The sequence below is a fragment of the Heterodontus francisci genome, chromosome 13 (assembly GCF_036365525.1).
Source record: "Heterodontus francisci isolate sHetFra1 chromosome 13, sHetFra1.hap1, whole genome shotgun sequence".
In the NCBI taxonomy this organism is placed as follows: domain Eukaryota; kingdom Metazoa; phylum Chordata; class Chondrichthyes; order Heterodontiformes; family Heterodontidae; genus Heterodontus; species Heterodontus francisci.
In genome coordinates this window covers 118,485,491-118,504,966 of record NC_090383.1, presented here as the reverse complement: position 1 = coordinate 118,504,966, position 19,476 = coordinate 118,485,491, and the positions used below count along the sequence as shown (strand labels likewise).

General features: G+C 41.9%; 1 protein-coding gene across 3 annotated transcripts in view; it reads left to right on the top strand.

Moving 5' to 3' along the window:
- Positions 1-19,476, top strand: part of LOC137376636 (collagen alpha-1(XII) chain-like) — a 268,726-nt gene that overhangs the window by 79,935 nt on the left and 169,315 nt on the right. For 2 of the 3 annotated variants that reach the window (XM_068045570.1, XM_068045571.1), the window contains exons 14-21: positions 468-734; positions 1,987-2,179; positions 6,425-6,549; positions 10,787-10,936; positions 11,043-11,162; positions 13,425-13,589; positions 15,505-15,651; positions 18,511-18,650. In XM_068045570.1, the coding sequence (XP_067901671.1) occupies positions 468-734; positions 1,987-2,179; positions 6,425-6,549; positions 10,787-10,936; positions 11,043-11,162; positions 13,425-13,589; positions 15,505-15,651; positions 18,511-18,650 (1,307 nt within the window). The remainder of the gene's footprint in view (positions 1-467; positions 735-1,986; positions 2,180-6,424; positions 6,550-10,786; positions 10,937-11,042; positions 11,163-13,424; positions 13,590-15,504; positions 15,652-18,510; positions 18,651-19,476) is intronic. The other variant, XM_068045573.1, reaches the window with a different exon arrangement.

The window sequence follows — 19,476 nt, the reverse complement described above, 5'->3', positions numbered from 1 at the left end:
TTTCTGATGTGTACGGCTCTTCTATGCTTAATATTTAACTGTATCAACCTGTTGAGTAGCTAGGAGCAATCCACGTAAACTGAACAGAACAGAGTCGATCTTAACTTTGCGCAATTGTATAAAAATTGCGATAGAAAGTTGATCGTCTGTTTTACATCTGTCCTGAGTTTTAGTAAAGTCGACTGAGGTCCAGTGTGCTCTCTTAAGTGGACATAAAAGATCCCATCGTCTATACTGATGAAAAGCAGGGAAATTCTCCCTGTGTTCCGACCAATATTTATCCCGTAACTAATAACATTAAATCAGATTAGCTGGTCATTTTTCTCATTGCTGTTTGCGGGAGCTTGCTGTGCACAATTTGGTTGTCTCTTCTCCCTACAGTTCAACAGCAATTATGCTTCACAATTACCTCAGAATGATTTGTTGAAAAGGCAATTAAAATATTTTTCTCTTCTGCTGTTGAACAGCTACACCAGAGACCAAGATTGTGACCGTATCAGACGAAACGGTCAGCACTTTCCGTGTGAGATGGCGGCCTGCTCCGGGCAACGTGCTGAACTATAGACTTTCTTACCGGCCTGCTGCTGGTGGCAGGTTCATTGCCACCAAGGTTCCACCTCACCTGACTAGCACTGTCCTAAGACGGCTCAATCCTCAAACAAAGTACAATGTCTCCGTGATTCCAATGTACAGAAAAGGAGAAGGAAAATTAAGATTTGGGCAAGGAACTACAGGTGAGGCTGTGGTATCTGTACCACCTGCACTGGAATTAAAGGGTTTCTAAACAGATGTTCCCAATCAGTGGGCATATAGAACTGAGATCTTCTATATTTACTCTGCTCTGTTTCTGGGAATTATATGTCCGCGATGTTATTACTCCAGAGTAATATTCAAGTTCTTAAACACATAGGGTAGGGGAGGTGGTGGCGTACTGGTATTGTCACTGGACTAGTAACCCAGAGACCCAGGTATTGCTCTGGGGACATGGGTTTGAATCCCACCACAGCAGAAGGTGGAAGTTGAATTCAATTAATAAATCTGGAATTAAAAGCTAGTCTAATGATGGCCATGAAATCATTGTCGATTGTTGTAAAAACCCATCTGGTTCACTAATGTCCTTTAGGGAAGGAAATCTGCTGTCCTCACCTGGTCTGGCCTATATGTGACTCCAGATCCACAGCAATGTGGTTGACTCTTACATGCCCTCGAAATGGCCTAGCAAGCCACTCAGTTCCAAGGGCAATTAGGGATGGGCAATAAATGCTGGCCTGGCCTGCGATGCCCACATCCCATGAACGAATAAAAAAAATTCTAAATGGCAGTACTGAGGAAGTGCTGCACTGTTGGAGGAGACATTAAACTGAGGTCCCATCTGTCCTCTCAGTTGCATAAAAGATCCCATGGCACTATTTTGAACAAAAGCAGGGGAATTCTCCCCGGTGCCCTGGCCAGTATTTATCCCTCAACCAACATCACAAAAAAACAGACTGTCTGGTCATTGTCACATTGCTGTTTGTAGGAGCTTGCTGTGAACAAATTGGTTACCATATTTCCTGCATTACAGTAGTGACTATTTAAATGTGTTAAGCCATCTAACATCACCAATAGCAGTTTCTGTGCTGCTGTGCAAAGAAAGCAGGTCACCGTCCACAAACAAATTTTGCTACTCTAAATTCTCCTAACCATCTGTAAGTGTCCTAACACTTACTTCAGGTCTGTCAAAATAAATTGGCCTGAGTTTCTATTTGATTCCCAGCCTCTCCCAGGAGATTAAAGGGCTTCTGGGTGGGTGGGGAGGGTCCGTATCACATTACACAAGACATCATAACAGTGTGGGCCAATCTGGATTATTGAGTTGGTCTTTTCCTGTCCGCATTTTCATATATTGATGTTCAGTGAGTTGTGTTGCTTTGACTATGTTTATGATTAAGTTGTCACCTCAGTTACTAATATTGGAATCTTTTCCCCCCCCCCCCTCCCCATCAGCCTCACCGTACAAACCTCCCCAAAACCTACAAACCTCCGATGCTGCAAGAACAAGTTTCAGAGTGACATGGGAACCATCCCCAGGGGAAGTAAAAGGATATAAGGTCCTCTATCATCCAAGGGGAAGTGAGGAACAACTGTGGGAAATGGTGCTGGGACCATATGACACAACCGTGGTACTGGAAGAGTTGAGGTAAACAGAAAATTGGATAATATTCTTTATTTGGAAAGTAGCATGGAAGCTGGGAACAAGTTTGCAGAACTATCATTGTATTGGTGAAATCAGAAACCTTGAGAGCAGATCTGGAATGATGTTTAGTCGAGAGATTGGATTGTGACCTGGAGATCAACACCTTCGATTTCCCTCACATTGTAGAGACTTTACCAGACTGTAACTGTCTGCCGGAAGATAGATGACAGCAACCAGGATTGATTTTAACAAGAAGCATTGACTTCCTCTTCGCCACTCTATAGTGACATGGTTGGGATCAAAAGCTCAGGGTATTTATACATTACAAAACTAAAGCTGTAAAGAGATTCCAATAGGATTAATAATGCGTTACCTTCTATGATTTGGTTCTCGTGCAGATGGAGGCACTGTGTGATTGTTGACTATTTTGGTGTGGGATTGGCTTAGAATATTTGTACTATGGATATTATGTTATCTTAGTGTTGTGTTTAGAATATTTGTGGTAGATTTTGAAGCCTCCCACCCAGCGTAAACGAGCTGGAACAACCCAAAATGGGTGGGGAAAGACTTACAGGCCTGTTTGTGACAATGGTGTGACCAGTACTGTCTTCCCCAGGACACACTGCTGGGAAGCTGGACCGCTAGCACCAGTCAGGTTCTGGGGGCTACCACGGATTCCTGGCATCCTTGGGCTCCCGACTCAATGCTTGCTCTGGGATTCTGACAGGAGACGGTCCTGTTTTATTCAAATAAATTCTAGGCCTCATGCTCAAAGCAGGAGGTTTCCTCCTGACCCCAGTTAAAATCAACTTTCTATTGTCACTTCTCTTCAGTGTTAAATCTAACAACTGGAAACAGCTGCACTATAGCCCATTTTGCGTCCTGGTTCAAGTTGGATCTTAGCACCCCCCCACCCCCCCGCCCCCCCCCACCATCCCCCATGCCTTCTGTAATCTTCAGGTGAAGTGGGGTTAGGGGTGGGGAATAACTGTGCCAGGGCGCAGAAATAGAATTCAATTCCAGCTTTAAAGTCACGCGGAATTGGATTTCCCCAGGTGTTCTCCTGCTCATCTGACCTAACTCCAGCGGAAGAACCAGACAATCTCTGGAAAAGTAGGAAAAGCATTGTTTACTTTGTTCTTCCAAAATTTCTGAAGCTCTTACATCAAGGCTTGGGGGATGAGTGGGGGAAATGCCCAGCCCCGCTGACATTTTATAGTTTCCATTATAAATTGTCTATGGAGTTCTACATTTATAATGGAAACTGCTCATATAAACATGTCACACTGAAATTACACTCTTCTGCCGGTGGCACCACTGCACTCAGTGGTACTCGGTTCCGGGTATCCATTGTGATACATAAATAAACTTCCTGAACCCTTTAATTGGATTCTAGCCTGTAACTCACTCCCATGTTTAGTTTAGAGATACAGCACTGAAACAGGCCCTTCGGCCCACCGAGTCTGTGCCGACCATCAACCACCCATTTATACTAATCCTACACTAATCCCATATTCCTATCACATCCCCACCTGTCCCTATATATTTCCCTACCACCTACCTATACTAGGGGCAATTTATAATGGCCAATTAACCTATCAACCTGCAAGTCTTTGGCATGTGGGAGGAAACCGGAGCACCCGGAGGAAACCCACGCAGACACAGGGAGAACTTGCAAACTCCGCACAGGCAGTACCCAGAATCGAACCCGGGTCCCTGGAGCTGTGAGGCTGCGGTGCTAACCACTGCGCCACTGTGCCGCCCTGTATCTATTATTCTATATATAAGCAATTTGAATCTATCAATGAGATTATTGCTGCCTATTGATTTTCTGATATCCATCCTTTTATGGGATTTTGATGGTAGGATTGGTGTCCCAATCTTGATAAGACAAGTTTTGGAAATTGGAAGTCATAAGGGAAGTAAAAACAGGCTACTGAGAAATGATATGTTAACTTGCCTCAATAAAAATAAGGATTCATTTATTGTTGGAGGTCTCAGTTGACTTCTATTTACTTATGCAGCTCTTTATATCTTTTCCCATCCTTTTTTATTTAAATTCAGCCATTTAAGCTCTTCCAAATGTGTACAATTGTAAGGAAAAGGCCCGGGACTTCTGTAATTTCCTCGATTAAATGTTATTCTCATGGAGAAAGCTGGGTGAAGAGCCAAGGGCAGTTGTTTACAGAGATTGGAAAGGGGTAGGAGGGGAAGATGAGATAAAGCAAAGGGAGGTGACTTGGCATTATCTAACTTAGGTTTTCAATGGTTGCAGTCCTGGAAACTATTTTCGTGAACACGATGGCAGTAAGTGAGCTTGCTGTCTGACCTCAGAAAAGGGCAAGTGTCCTGGTGAGATTAGAAAGCTTAGTAATAATTTTTTGCCTTATTGTTAATAATAATAAAACAGCAGTGATGGACTGAAACTGAATAGAACCATCATTACTGACTTGGAAGGAGTGACTGTGATGAAAGAATGATTGCAGCCCAGTTTGGGGAATGCAGTGGCTGGATTACATTACTCTCTTTGCAGCTCACATCTCCTTTTCATTATGATCTGGTTGACTGAATTGCCTTTCTGCCAGCTATTAGTTTTCCTCCACCTGAGCATGAGGGCCCCGTGCGCCACAACAGCTGAATCAACGGCCTATGGATTGCTCACAGCTCACTCAAGCTGCAGCCCGCGGATAATCAAGTGATATAGCTTCTTTCTCCTTTATTCTGAAGAAAATACTTGCTTTATCTGTTTTCCATTAAGCCATGATGTAACTGTTTTCTTATTTCTTTTTGCTTCATTTTTTTGACCCTCAGATTACTTTAGAATTGAGTCACCTCCCATTGGTGCAATTAGATATCAATGTTCCAGTTATTTACTTGACTATGTTACTTGTTGCTTGATAGAGTGGGGAAGGTAAAGTCTGAAACAGATTTTGATGCTCATGAGGGAGTTATCATATTTAAACATTTACTTAATGCACTTGATTGTAGCCATTTGGAACACTTGTCAATCAAAGGCATTCAGTGCTATTAAAGAAGGCCAGAGACAGAATGCCTGTAAGACATTGTAGGTTATTCTCATTGTGTTCTTCATACATATCAGTTGGATGTGAATCTGTTGCATGTATCCAGAGGAAGCTTTGTTAACCATCTGGTTCTGGCAGACTGATTCCTTTTACTCCCCATTTTGTCAATCTATTTGCCCCTGAGTTGAGCTGGCGCTGCATATCCACTCCATTACCAGGAGCACCTACCTCCCCCTCCATAACGATGCCCTTCTGCGCCTCTGCCCCAGATCATATGCTGCTGAAACACTCATTCAAGCCTGTCATTTCCAGACTCAACTATTCCAACTCTCTCCTGGCTGCCTTCCCATCTTCCCCCCTCCAAAAGGTGAGCCCATATGAAACTCTGCTATCAGCATTCTAAGTTGTGTCAAGTTCTGTTCACCCATCACCTGTGTGTTTGCTGACTTACATTGGCTCCCAGTCTGGCTACCCCTCGAATTTTAAATTCTCATTGTTGTGTTCAAATGGTCACTGCCCTCCTTATCTCTCTAACCTTCTCCAGCCCACAACCCTCTAAGATCACTGTGCTCCTTCAATCCTGGCCTTGTGCACATCCCCGATTTTCATTGCCCCACTATTGGCGGCCATACCTTCAGCTGTCTGGGTGCCGAGCTCTGTAATTCCCTCATTAAACCTCTCTGTCTCTCTACCCCGCTCTCTTCCATTAAGTTACTCCTTAAAAATTACTTTGACAGACCTTTTATCTAATATCTCTGCATGTGGCTTGCTGCCAAATTTTGTCTGATAACGCTCCTGTGACACCTTGAAACTCCCAAGGGTTCCATGAATGAGCTAAATTCAGAGGTAAGTCAGAGGTAAAGAGGCAAAGGGCATGGAGGGAGATGCAAGGAGTGGGTGAGGGGAGGGGAAACACTGTCCATCTTGGCTTCTCTTGACCCCACATAAAATTTGCGCCCCCTAAAAAAATGTTCCAGGCTGATATGAGAGAAAGGTTCCAGGAAACGATGACTGTAGCAATATAGAGTAAGACAAAAAATGCTGTGATTGAGGATCAAGATGAGGGAGGGACTGCCTATTAAATGAGAGTTTTTTTTCTCATAACCTGCTGGAGTTGTTAACAAGGGACCCTAGGTGTTGCTTTGCAGTGAAGTGATCGTAAAAAAACCTTTTTATACCAAGTATGATATCAAGCTGACACCCTCGCTATATTTTAATTTTACAGAGCTGGCACCACCTACAAAGTGGCTGTTTCTGGAATGTTTGAAGATGGCGAAAGTTTGCCACTTTTAGGGGAGGAACAGACGACCCTTTCTGATGAGGCCTCAGAGGTGCCTCTGGAACCGCCAGGTAACAAGTTCACCACATGATCAGTGCTTTAACATAATGCTTCTCTCCAAAGCAGTGATGTATTAGACATTGGTGCTATTAGGAGCATAGGAACAGCAGGAGGCCAGTCTGCCCTGGAACCTGCTCTGCCTTAAAATTAGGTCATGGCTGATCTGTATCTTAATTCCATTAGTTCTGTGACTCTTAATACCCTTACCTAACAAAAATCTATCAATATCAGTTTAAAAATTTTTCAATTGATCTTGCCTCAAAAGCTATTAATAATTTAACATTGGAATGCTTTTAATACCTTCTGTAAATAGATCATGCGTAGAAAATGTTGGAGCTTGCAGTAGTGGCAGTGGGTCCTTAATCTCCTGAGAGATTTTGTAGTTAAAGTTGATGTTAAAATAAATTTAAAAGTTGATCCACATTCATATTTTCCTTAGTTTTTCTCCCCATGTCTCCTGAAGGCAATATGGGCCCTGATTCCTCTGATCATTGCCCAACCACCAAGTAGAGGGAATTTAGAGGGAATTTTAACTGCTCCCTCATCAGCCGCTGGAATCTGGGCTGGTGCAGAGCAGTTAAAATGCAACCAGGCGATTAACCCCTTCCGCTTTCCCCTAGATCCTGATCTTAACCTGTTCTTTATAACAGGCAATAGATACCTGCTGAAAGTCAGTGGGATCCTGCTTTAAATATGAAAATCAGGCTCCATTGACATCACTGGGGCCTGACTGCAATCTTAGCCACAACCTAGCACGGGTGCACCCCACTTCTCCGTCAGGTCGAACCTGTCAGGAACAGGGGCTCGAACTAGATGAGTTCCCAGAAAGGGAATTTTTCCTATAGCCGGGAGATTAGGAGACGCCGGTCAAGTCTCCCCACCCCTTTCCAAATTATCACCCCGACCTGAGATTGGCTAATTCAGATTGACAGATATTAGAATCTGTTGGCCTCTTGAGTCCATTTAGACAGCAAAAGAATTAATTAATTAATTGACGTTAGCTATCATAAAAATGGCGGCCATTTCCGATCACTTTATTTTCTCATTTGAAAAGGATCTTGGGGGTGGTAGGGTGGTGGATGTCCCACTCCTTTCAGTTCCTGATCTGAGCCACATTGGATAATAGACAGAGGTATGGTGTCATAAGGCAAAGTGAAGAGGAGAGCCGTGACTGGGTTATTTCTGCTGCCTCCTGGTGGGTATTAGGATGGCCTGGGAGGTGGCCAACACCAGCCCTCATAGCTTTGGTCAACAGGCCAGATGCATCTTTATACATCAACAGGGAATGCCACTGTCATCATCTGTGGTACTGCCTGGGAGGAGTTCCTGAGGGCCATCTGGGTAAAGAAATTTAATTATTACTAATAGCAGCAAAGTAATAAACCTAGGATAAGGTGTGTGTGCATTAATTAACTTCCCTCAGATTAGGGTAGAAATTATGATGGGCACTTTTCTCTTATGAACATTTAATACACTGATAAGAATCTCCTCTCTGTGCTGTGTTAATGCAGATATGAATCCCTGTGCAGACAGGAATTGTTGTGCAAGTATAAGCATATATGTTGTGAGTGGTGCAGTGGTTAGCACCACAGCCTCACAGCTCCAGCGACCTGGGTTTGGTTCTGGGTACTCCCTGTGTGGAGTTTGCAAGTTCTTCCTGTAACCATGTGGGTTTCCACTGGGTGCTCTGGTTTCCTCCCACAGCCAAAGACTTGCAGGTTGATAGGTAAATTGGCCATTGTAAATTGCTCCTAGTGTGGGGATGTGGTAGGGAATATGGGATTAATGTAGGATTAGTATAAATGGGTGGCTGTTGGTTGGCACAGTCTCGGTGGGCCGAAGGGCCTGTTTCAGTGGTGTATCTCAATGATGAATTTGAATGTAGGCCTTGAAGTTTCCACTCAGAAAAGTAGAGCGTTCAATCCTCAGAGCACTGAATGTTCCCCTGCTACATTCTTGTATGATCCGTTTACATGCAGGCATTAACCTGTTTATTTTAAATGAGTTGACATAACACACGGAGGAATGTAAGATGAGCGTGTTAAGTGTTCATTTGGGAACTTTGGAGGTTTGACCTTACACTGTTGCAGAGTTTACCACTGCAGCTATTTTCCAGTTCTCTCTGTACACATTTTAAGATGCCTTTTCTTGGTTTAAAATATAAACTTGTTCTTTTTTTTTCCAGTCATATCATGTACAGTATATATTATCACATATGGATCAGCAACTCTGATTAATGCTTATTTCTATCTTTGTGATGCCATAAAATATTAATTTTTGATGTTCATACAGAAGAGGACTTCCCCTGCTCCCACTCCCTGTTAATTTTGCAGCTAGCACTGCGTACCTGCTTACTGTATTTCGCCCATTTAAAACAGAAGTTGTACAGGAGCATGGAAGAAACACATTCAGTCATGGAGTGGATGTTTCTAGAATTTACCAAGACGGATACATTTCAGGCCAAAGTTCAGCAGTCACTGCATGTCACAAAGCCAGCAATTTTGGGGATTGTCACAAAATCCGTAAAAAAAAGAGAAACAAAGTGATGTTGAAACATACACAAGCACTCTACAAATTTAAATAAACATTCCTTTCAAACCTTGTCTGCGTATTGTGGTCTTTGGCGTTTTCGATATTTTTGCAATGCAATCCTTCGCATTTTCTTCCTATGTGTTGGAGATTTCTGCCTCGAGCTATATCGGGATTTGTTTCATATTTCAGTTTATTTACATGGATAGCTTAAACTTGTGTACGGTTTGTAGTTAGTATGTGCTGTGTGTTTTCACGCTGAAATCATGAACATTTGTGTGACGATGTTAATCTACCTGTTGTTTGATTTGCTAGAATTGAGTATATGCTTTTCTACATCATCACTTCCCTCTTTTAGTGCTCTTACAGCATTTGGTTTGGATTGGCCACAATGAATGCTTGATACTGGATTCGAAGGATCTTCAAAAGCATTGGCTGACTTTAAGCAGGAGAGCATTAAGGGGACAATCTTCTACCTAAAGTAATAGCCTGTATCCTAAATGAACTGGCAAAGAGGATGGTAATCCAAGCCCATTCATAGTTAGATTGCTGTAATCTGGCAAAATAAATTGAGGCATTTTGGCAGTTTATTTATAACAGTCAATTCCATTTTTGCATTACAATATGCTTGACCTGTTGGAATAATAGATAAATAATCCATGATTACATTAATTTCTAATTCAAAAATCTAAATTGAGTGCTAATTTTTGAATGTACTGTTTGTAGCTAAATGCCAGGATTATAAATGTCCACTGGTGATGCAGCTTTGAAGGGGCACAATCTTCATTCAAAAAATAGTTGCCAAAATTTATTTTGTCTGCTTAAAAATACGTGACACCAAGATGTGAACTGCAATAAAACATGTCACTGTGTCACTTGCGAGTGACGGCATTGTGACAAAAGTGGCGTAAAGTTCTCCCTCCTCAAACAAAAAAAAGTTTGGTCAAACTATTGTCTTGAAGGCACTGCCCCTTTAAGCTGCTCAGCTTTTGCAGTGAATAACTATTACCTCCAACCTCCAAATGCAGTGAGCAATATGTTCACTGTTGGTTTAAAATATTAAAGGTGCAGTGAAATGTGTCTTAAGACCATCTGGAGATAGAGAAGGAAATTGAATGTGTAAAAGAGAGAAGGAGAGGCCTTGTGAGTGAAATTGAGGTTCTGATGAAAGGTCACAGACCTAAATCGTTAATTGTGTTTCTCTCTCCACAGATGCTGCCAGACCTGCAGAGTATTTACACTATTTTCTGTTTTTATTTTATATTATTTAACACAATATATTTGAGTGACATTGGAGTTGGCCGGGGATGCAGAAACAGGTGGAATCAATTTTGCTGCCCATTATGCCCCCACCTCGATACTCAGCTTCATGAAGTTGATGCGATACCCCCTGTTTTGCGCCCTGCCATGTCCAATCACATTGCTGATGTGTTTGCACTGAAAGTGTAACATTAATTTCATCAGTGTTCAGAGATGCCCTGTCTATAAGGGTTATTTAAGGTCAGTTGCAAAGTTGCAGCAAAGTTTCATTGTATTTGGATTTGTAGCTTAGCCATATTCCATTGCAAATTGTTTTTTTTTGTTGATTACATATCTCATTGTTAAAGAACTGAAACAGGAAGTACAGGTTAACGTATACAATTTCTTATTTTAAAAGTAGGTTTAAAAGTTTGCGTTGAAAGTTTGGTCCTTTTAGTAACTGTTTTCCAACTGTGACAGGGCTGCAATGTAGCACTAAGGCAGCTGCCGATATTGTGCTGCTCGTGGATGGATCGTGGAGTATTGGGCGACTTAACTTCCGTCAGATCAGAAGCTTCATCGCCCAGCTGGTTCAAGTCTTCGACATAGGTCCAAGAAGAGTACAGTTTGGTAAGCTGTCCCAGAGTTAGATAGCCTGGATTCAATCCATCAGTTTGTCTTTTCCCCCCAAATCACAACAGAAAACACAGCTCACTGCCATTGTCTGAATATTCAGGTCTTGCACAGTACAGCGGAGACCCAAGGACTGAGTGGAACCTTAACCAGTACAGGGACAAGAAGAGCTTACTGGATGCTGTAGCTGGTTTACCTTACAAAGGTGGCAACACCCTAACAGGTAGGCTGTTTTATTGTGTGTATCTGGATGATTTTTTAGGAACATAGGGACGGAAATAGGCCAGACAGCTGCTCAAGCTTGTTCTGCCTTTCAGTTAGATCATAGTGATCTGTAGCTTAACTCCATCTACCCGCCTTGGTTCCGTAATCCCTAATACTCTTACCTAACAAAAATCTTAAAAGCAAAATACTGCAGATGCTGGAAATCTGAAATAAAAGCAGAAAGTGCTGGAAATACTCAGCAGGTCTGGAGCAACTGTGGAGAGAGAAGTAGAGTTAACGTATCAGGTCTGTGATCCTTCATCAGAACCCGATGAAAGGTCACAGACTTGAAACATTAACTCTGTTTCTCTCTCCACAGATACTGCCAGACCTACTGAGTATTTCCAGCATTTTCTGTTTTTATTTCTAAAAAAAATCTTCTTGGCCTCAGTTTTGAAATTTTTAGCTGACCTCCAATAGCCGCAGGTTTTTGAGAAGAGAGCTGCAGATTTCCACTACGCTTTGCGTGAAGAAATGCTTCCTGACATCACCCAGCTCCAATTTTAAGGTTATTCCTTTTGTTCCGAAATCCCTGACCAGAGGAAACTGTTTCTCTCTATCTACTCGATCAACTTCTTCACACACCTCAATTAGATCGCCCTTAACCTTCTATAATCAAGGGAATACAATTCTAGTTTGTGCAACCTGTGCTCATAATTTAAACCTTTCAGTCCTGGTATCATTCTGGTGAATCTGCAGCTGCCCCCCAGACCCCCGACCAAGATCAGTATATCTTGCCTGCGGTACGGTGCCTAGAACTGAAGAAAGTACATTAAATGGGGTCTACCTGGAGTTTTATATACCTGCAACATATCATATTCCAATCCCCTTCCATTATGGGCCGTGGCCATTGTTCAAAGTTTCTAAAATTTAAAAAATGTACATTGATGGTGATTCCTCCAGATTTAGGAGATTGAAGTAGGGTTTCATAGATGCCAGCATTTAAAAAATGAAAGGTAAGAACTCTTAAATATTTGGCCAAATTTCAATGTTGGAGATTACAATATTAGTGGAGATTTTCTTTCTCTTCTTACATTCCGAAGGAAACCTTCCTAAATTTGATTGATGTTAAATTCGATGTTGATTTCTCTGTGAGGATTGAAAATTTACTGGGACAGATTTTCACGTTGTGGAAAGAGTAAAGGTGATTACGAGTTGACAGCCTGTTTCACCTCTCTCCCCATTAAAATGAAAGAAAATAGAAATCTACCCATATATTTGATATGGAAACTTTGCTCCTTGCTTCTTTAAACGGGGTGTAAACGTGTCTTCCTATTAAAAAAAAATACATGTGGGATTCATGGACTGATTTCCCATGTTGGTGGGGAGCTTCGGCAGACAGCTTCCCGTAGCTGGAGCTGGATAGATTTGTGTAGTCTCCCGTCTCCCGTCGTCAATGTGAAAATCACTATGTTAACTGCCTTTTATACACTGGATGGCATATGGTGAAATTACATGGTGCAATGTCAATAACAAATAAGCAATTCCCGTGAAATTCCTCTGCCCATTTATTTGAAATCAAGGGATTATCGCCTGCATTAAATTGGTGGACAAAGATTTTATTTTTATGATGAACATAAGACACTCATTACCGGTATGGCACAGTGTCATTTCAATCCATTCTGTTGTGTTCTGCCCTAGGGCAGGTCCTAACTCAAGGTTCACCCATGAGATTTTTGAGACAGTTACCAGTGAAGAGTAGCTGAGGTGTTTTCCCATAGCCTTCTCTGAGCTGGGCAGCAACACTAAAGAGCCTTGAGTAACCATATGATGGGTGGGGGGGAGGTGGGGGGGGGGGGTGCAGGGGTGGGCGCAGGTAGATGGGGGAACCAGCCAACAAACACAAGTTCCCCTGATGGATGCCACCCCCTAGTACTCAGAGCCAGATCTCCAGTCTCCACATGCAAGGGCTATCTGGAGTGGGCATCAGCCCAACTTTTCTGACTCGGAGACAGGAACACTACCCTTGAGCCAGTGATCACTCTGTCTGGGCGTGAGCCCCCATTGACTGTCAATGGAGTATTCAGAGATCATATTGTAGCCTCAACGTATAGGGCTTGAACCCTTCACCATGTGGCTCAGAGGCAAAAATAATATCCCTTAGCCAAAGCCTTGTTCTCTTAAACCAGTTACCACTATAAATTTATTTCTCACTGAATCATCCCTCAATAATTGATGCAAGTTGCCCATTTTTCTTTGTTCCTTGCTATGTTATTCTCAGGCCTGGCTCTCAGCCACATATTGCAACACAACTTCAAGCCTGGTGCCGGTGCTCGACCAAACGCACGCAAGATCGGTGTCCTCATCACTGATGGCAAATCACAAGATGGCGTTGAAGTTCCCTCAGATACTCTGCGTGACATTGGAGTGGAGCTCTACGCTGTTGGTAAGTTGACATGGCATGAAATGCAGGGCACTCGAGAAACTGGAAAGGCGATGAAGGTATTTAGCGTATTGGAAGTAAATTGGGCAGAGCAGGCTGTGTGACAGGCTGACTGTTCTTTGAACTCAACCAATTAATGTAATACCATTATCACAAGGCTAATATTGTGTCCTTTAAGTATACAAGTGAAACAATTGAGCTTTTACGACAATCTGACACTTTAGAGATATCAGTTTTTTATTTCCATATTTTTAGAAACCTAAATTTAAATTTTTAAACTGCCATAATGGAACTTAAACACACATTCTCTGGATTGCTAGTCCAATAAAGTAACCACTATGGTGTTACAATCCCGTTAGGGACCTGAAACATTTAAACAGAGAAAGGCGAATTCCCAATTATTACTGAAAGAATTATGCCACAAGATTTCAAATTTTAAACAAAATATTTTACTGTACAAATGCCAAACAAAGCAAAACATTACTAACTTAACACGATAATTTGGAAAAACATATTTTAAAATTAAAATCTTAACAGAACATGAAGCCATAAACTTCAAACTCTAAATCTCAACAGTATACTCCTATTTGACTGTTACTTCCACTCCAAGAATTTCCCTCTATGCTCAGGATCTTGGTGGTTTATTCACTTCTCCTAGGACCAATCCAAAGTGTACCATAGCTCTTAGAAATTCACTTCGATTTCTTTCATTCCATTGGTATCTTATGGGGTATCAGGTCTCCTGGATCTGGACTTCCCAGCTTGAGCACGGGCCTTACTCAAAACAGGAACACCCCTGGCTCTCAATGGCCGCTTTGTTCCTGAGTCCAACAGCTTTCCAAAAGCCAACTGCATGTCTTAAGCCAACAGCTTTCCAAAATTCATCTGCTTGTCTAAAAGCCAACTGACTGACTGTGCCAGCAAGCACACAGATCAAAAAACTCAACAGACACCCCCTGCATCATCTATCTCCATCGTAATGTGGTACATGCTGGATGTTCCAGATAGCAATTTAAGCTAATTATTTCCAACTCCACATCTTCTCTTTGATTTTTGATACCCACATGAATAATTGATATTGCTAACAAAGACAGAGCAAACTCTCTGGTTCCAAGTGCCCAACTAAACAAGGCCACCTGTGGTTTTATGGCTCTCACCTCTCTAACTCTATCTCTGTAAGCGTTCATGGAGAGATTTTTGAACTTTAAAGTTTGGGTTTCTGCACCTTTTGAAACTCTTACAACTACAAATTTAATTTCCCTAAACTAAAAGTGAGCTCTAAAATATTAATGCAAACCATTAACCAGGTGATTGTAACAATGGTACTATGTGCATCTCGTATAAGTTAGTACCTGTGGTTTCCAAAGTTTGTGATTTACAGCAAATCCATCACTACATTCATTTTAGATAAGTGACTCTGTGGTGATTACTGAGCGGTGGAAATCGTCCCTCAATATTCAGAGTCGCTGGCACTTCTTTTGAGGATGGGGAAGATGTCACTAAATCCACATGAGGAGTTTTGGTTTCTATAACTCCAGCTAACAACATGCATGAGTGACTTTTTTCGGGGTGATGGTGGGGTAGGGATGCTTGCTGGTAGATACTGAGGATGAAGTGTGAGAAACAGGACAGGAGGTGATCAGGAAGATTGATCAAAGAGAGAGGAGTCTTTCGAAGAGGGGGAAAGTGATTTGAAGAGAATTACAGAGTGCTGGGGCAGGTTAAGGGATTTTACATGGAGCAGACCAGAACCAAAAGACAGAAGGGCAAAAGCTGAATTGAAGACATTTGCAGAGTTAAGGTGGGGAAAGATGATCGAGAAATTTGAAGACAGAATGGATTGTTCTGAAATCATTATGCTGTAACCTTTAGTGATTCTTGAGTACTGATTGTTGTCCATTCTGATGTTCTTTCATAGGTATTAAGAATGCTGATGAAGTTGAATTGAAACAGATTGCGACTGATCCAGATAGCACCCATATGTACAACGTGGCTGATTTTTCCCTGCTTTCCGAAATTGTTGATGACCTCACCACGAACCTCTGTAACAGTGTGAAGGGACCAAGTATGAAATATCTTTTGATATTTGACTTTAATAAGCACTGTGCATAGAAACTTACAGCATAGAAGGAATCAAGTTGACCCATTGAGCCTGTGCTGGCTCTTTGAAAGAGCTATCCCATTAGTCCCTCTCCCCTGCTCTTTTCCTATTGCGCTGAAATTCATTCCTTTTTCAAGTATTTATCCAATTTCCTTTGGATTCAGGAGTCAAAATGGAGCAATGAAGTGATGTTGTGCTGCCTATTGGTGTTTTTATCATGCTGTTGTACAATGACAACACTGTCATTCTGTGTATTATTCTGCTGTTAAGGTGCAGCAACATTTATCCTGGCCTTCCTTTTAAGGTCACATCGAAAGAAAGATTTTTTGCACTCACTTTATGCTCATGCCAAATTCCTTTGGGCACTCTCTTAGCAAAGTTTATAATAAAAAGGCAGAATGAGGAAGTCAAGTCCCTACAAGGCAGCATTAGTGGTGGACTAGATGTGAAAGTCCCGCTTGATATCAAAATAATAATTGAGCCCAAACATACCAATAGATGAAGGATTAAGGCTGGAGCAACCTACCTTTATGTGGCCCCTTCTTTCTAATGGAAAACAAAAAAAACCTTGAATTTATATAGTGCCTTTCACGACCTCGGGATGACCCAAAGCTTTTCACAGCTAATGAAAAAATACTTTTCAAGTGCAGTCACTGTTATAATATAGGAAACATGGAAGCTAAATTGTGCACAGCAAGATCCCACAAACAGCAATATGATAACGACCAGATAATCTGTTTTAGTGATGTTGGTTGAGGGTTAAATATTGGGCAGGATACTGGGCAGAACTCCCCTGTCTTTCTTCGAAAAGTGCCACAGAACTTTTATGTCCGTCTGAGAGGGCAAATGGGGCTTCAGTTTAATGGTTCACTTGAAAGACAGCACCTCCGACAGTGCAGCAGTCCTTCTGTACTGCACTGAAGCACCAGCCTGGATTAGGTGCTCAAGTCAAGTAGGACTTGAACCCACAACCCTCTGACCCAGAGGAGAGTTCGGAGATCCACTGACCTAAGGTCTTTTTTTCTGATGTGCACTCACTGGATATAAAGGCCAAAAAAAATGTTAGTTATTCAGAAACACAAGTTGCATTCATATTCCATATTCTGCCCTAACTGACACCTCAATGAAAAGGATCTATCTTGCATTCAGAACAATTCTGTTTTGTTCGTGCTGTGCCTGCATCTTTTTTGCTTAAAGCCCAGCAGAGTAGCAAGCAGTTGAATTATTTGGTTACCTCACATGCTTTCCAGAGCAGGATTTACAACATCAACATGTCGAGAGGGAACAGCTTGTGTTAGGTTACCTGTGTTAAACTGCAGTCTGCTGACTGGAATCCTTCAGTCATCTCTGTGTAAACACATGGATTTGGCAGGTTGCTGTTTTCCTCAGGGAAAGCAGGAGGGAGATGTGGGCAGGGGAAAGGAAGCAGCAATAAAGTGCCAGAAGTTGCTCCACTGCTCTTTAACTTGAAAATTTATCTGGAAAATATCATAGTCAGCACCATGTGGTGCTTTTCTTACACAAACTAATTCATCACCTTCCTGCCTCTATCAAATTTAAAATTGCAAATTATACCATATGAGGCAAAACATGCAATGTGGACCTTCTGTTGCACTGAGTCATATACAGTAATAAAGGCCTGAATTCTAATTTCCTGGACTGTCTCAAGTTAGCTGAGCCTCAGCTAGGCCACAAACTGGGATGACCATGGCAGCAGATGTGAGGGATGGGAACATATCAATTCCTTAGACTTCTCAATTTAAGGGTTGAAATGTTCAAAAAATATATATTACTAATTTATCAGAGTATGTAGCAATTTTGGCTCTTGTCAAAGTGGGAAGGGTTTGGAATGGATGATAAAGGTAGCCTGATGCTGCAGTGGGCCTGCTTGATGTGACAGTGTAGAGGGAGCAGTGCACTGCTGAGAATCCACATAGTAAAAGAGCTGAGGGTGTTTGATACAAACATGGGGCACCAACGTGGGAACTGGTTCGTTATCCAGTGTTGGCGTCAGTCCCCTCAATGAACAAATAGAATGAAGCAAAAGTAAGGAAGCAAAAAATGAAGCACACCTCTGGAGGATGACTGAAAAATTTGGGTTGTATGATCTATATATTTCTTGAGATAATCACCATATTGCCCCTTATGATCTATCAAGACGATCCTATCTGTATAGGAATGAGCTACAAGGAAGGATTTGAAATACGCAAGATGTATAAGTTTCAAGAGAAAATGGTTAAGGGGCAATCTCATCAGTACAGACAAAACATTAATAAAATGTAGATAAAGTAAGCTCAGAATATTATTTTGACCAAGGTCATCAATTTAAACAATTAAGAGTATGTTTAAAATAGATCTTAGAAAATGTGTCTTTATTGATAATGTTATTAAAATTCATTCTCTGGAATATACCAAGACCAGCATTTATTGTTTGTCCTTAGTTGTCCTTGAGAAGGTGGTGGTGGGCCTTCTTGAACCTCTGCGGTCTGTGCCATTGCTGAAGCTGCTGCCACAGTGCTGTTAGACAGAGAGGTCTAAGATTTGACCCATTGATGATTTGGGACAGCGTGTGACTTGGAGGAATGCTTCAAATTGATGGTGTTCCTATGCAACTGCTGCCCTTGTCTTTCTCGGTGGTGGAGGTTGCGGGGTTTGGGAGGTGCTGCTGAAAAAGCTTTGGTGCAGTTCTTGGAGTGATCCACCAGGAAAGTAGGAAAGTATAAGAGGTGGGTGGATGCTAAGCTGGCAGAGTGAGAGGGATCAAATGGCCTTTCCTAATCTAAAAGTCTTATTTATATTCTCTCTTAACATTTGTTGCTATAGATGAGTTGAATCCTCCAAGAAACCTGGTTACCTCTGAGGCGACTGATCATTCCTTCCGGGTAACATGGGATCATTCCGATTCAAATGTGGATAGGTACAGGGTGGAATACCAACCTGTGAGTGGAGGAACAACTGAAGAGGTTAGTTGACTGGTTTTCCATGCGTTGCATATCTCCCCATTTGACACGGCAGTTTCAAATCGAGATGAAATAAATATCAAAGGAATCGGATCGTGACAGATACGCACATACAAATGAACATATGAACTAGGAGCAGGAGGAGGCCACTCGGCCCTTCGAGCCTGCTTTGACATTCAATAAGTTAATGGCTGAACTGATTACTCCACATTTCTACCTACCCCCGATAACCTTCCACCCCCTTGCTTATCAAGAATCTATCTACCTCTGCCTTAAAAATATTCAAAGACTCTGCTTCCACTGCCTTTTGAGGAAGAGAATTCCAAAGAATCACAACCTTCTGAGAGAAAAAATTTCTCCTCATCTCTGTCTTAAATGGGCGACCCCTTATTTTTAAACAGTGACCCCCGAGTTCTAGATTCTCCCATGAGGGGAAACATCCTTTCTACATCCACTCTGTCAAGATCCCTCGGGATCTTATGTTTCAATCAAGTCGCCTCTTACTCTTCTAAATTCCAGCGGATACAAGTCTAGCCTGTCCAATCTTTCCTCGTAAGACAGCCCGCCCATTCCAGGTATTAGTCTCGTAAAACTTTTCTGTACTGCTTCTAATGCATTTACATGCCTCCTTAAATAAGGAGACCAGTACTATACACAGTACTTAAGATGTGGTCTCACCAATGCCCTGTGTTGCTGAAGCATAGCCTCCCTACTCTTGTATTCAATTCCCCTTGTGATAAACAATAACGTTCTATTAACTTCCCTAATTACATGCTGTACCTGCATACTAACCTTTTGTGATTCATGCACTAGGACACCCAGATCCCTC